Raw genomic sequence first — 359 nt, 5'->3', positions numbered from 1 at the left:
GTTTTTTTCAGGAGATGCTGGGTCGGATGGTTGTCGCTCAGCTGTGCTTAAAATCACCATGACAGGTTACAGCAGCAGAGAATGGCTTTTCCCTTCAGGTTGTTGTGTTTAAACCAGCCCCATTCTTCCTCTTGCTTTCTTTGGAATGTTCATAGCAGTGAAATGCCATTCTTGTTGAGAGATCCTGCTTAATTTTTACCAGTTATCCTTGTTTGTTGCTTTTTCAGGAAAGGTCATCAACAAGGACTTGCGCCACTACTTGAGCCTTCAGTTCCAGAAGGGCTCGATAGACCATAAACTCCAGCAAGTGATCAGGGACAATCTCTACTTGAGAACCATCCCTTGTAAGTATGTAAAGA

General features: G+C 43.5%; 1 protein-coding gene across 1 annotated transcript in view; it reads left to right on the top strand.

Annotated features, from left to right (window-relative positions):
* Nucleotides 1-227: 227 nt before the first annotated feature.
* LOC104509454 (membrane-associated guanylate kinase, WW and PDZ domain-containing protein 3) overlaps nt 228-359 on the top strand; it is a gene marked incomplete at both ends in the record, with an annotated part of 13930 nt that continues 13798 nt past the window's right edge. The window contains one exon of the mRNA XM_010151397.1: nt 228-344. Within this exon, the coding sequence (XP_010149699.1) occupies nt 228-344 (117 nt within the window). The remainder of the gene's footprint in view (nt 345-359) is intronic.

The sequence above is a fragment of the Eurypyga helias genome, unplaced genomic scaffold (assembly GCF_000690775.1).
Source record: "Eurypyga helias isolate BGI_N326 unplaced genomic scaffold, ASM69077v1 scaffold12685, whole genome shotgun sequence".
NCBI lineage: Eukaryota > Metazoa > Chordata > Aves > Eurypygiformes > Eurypygidae > Eurypyga > Eurypyga helias.
The sequence above is the reverse complement of the archived record's forward strand: the minus strand, read 5'-3'. Positions and strand labels throughout refer to the sequence as shown.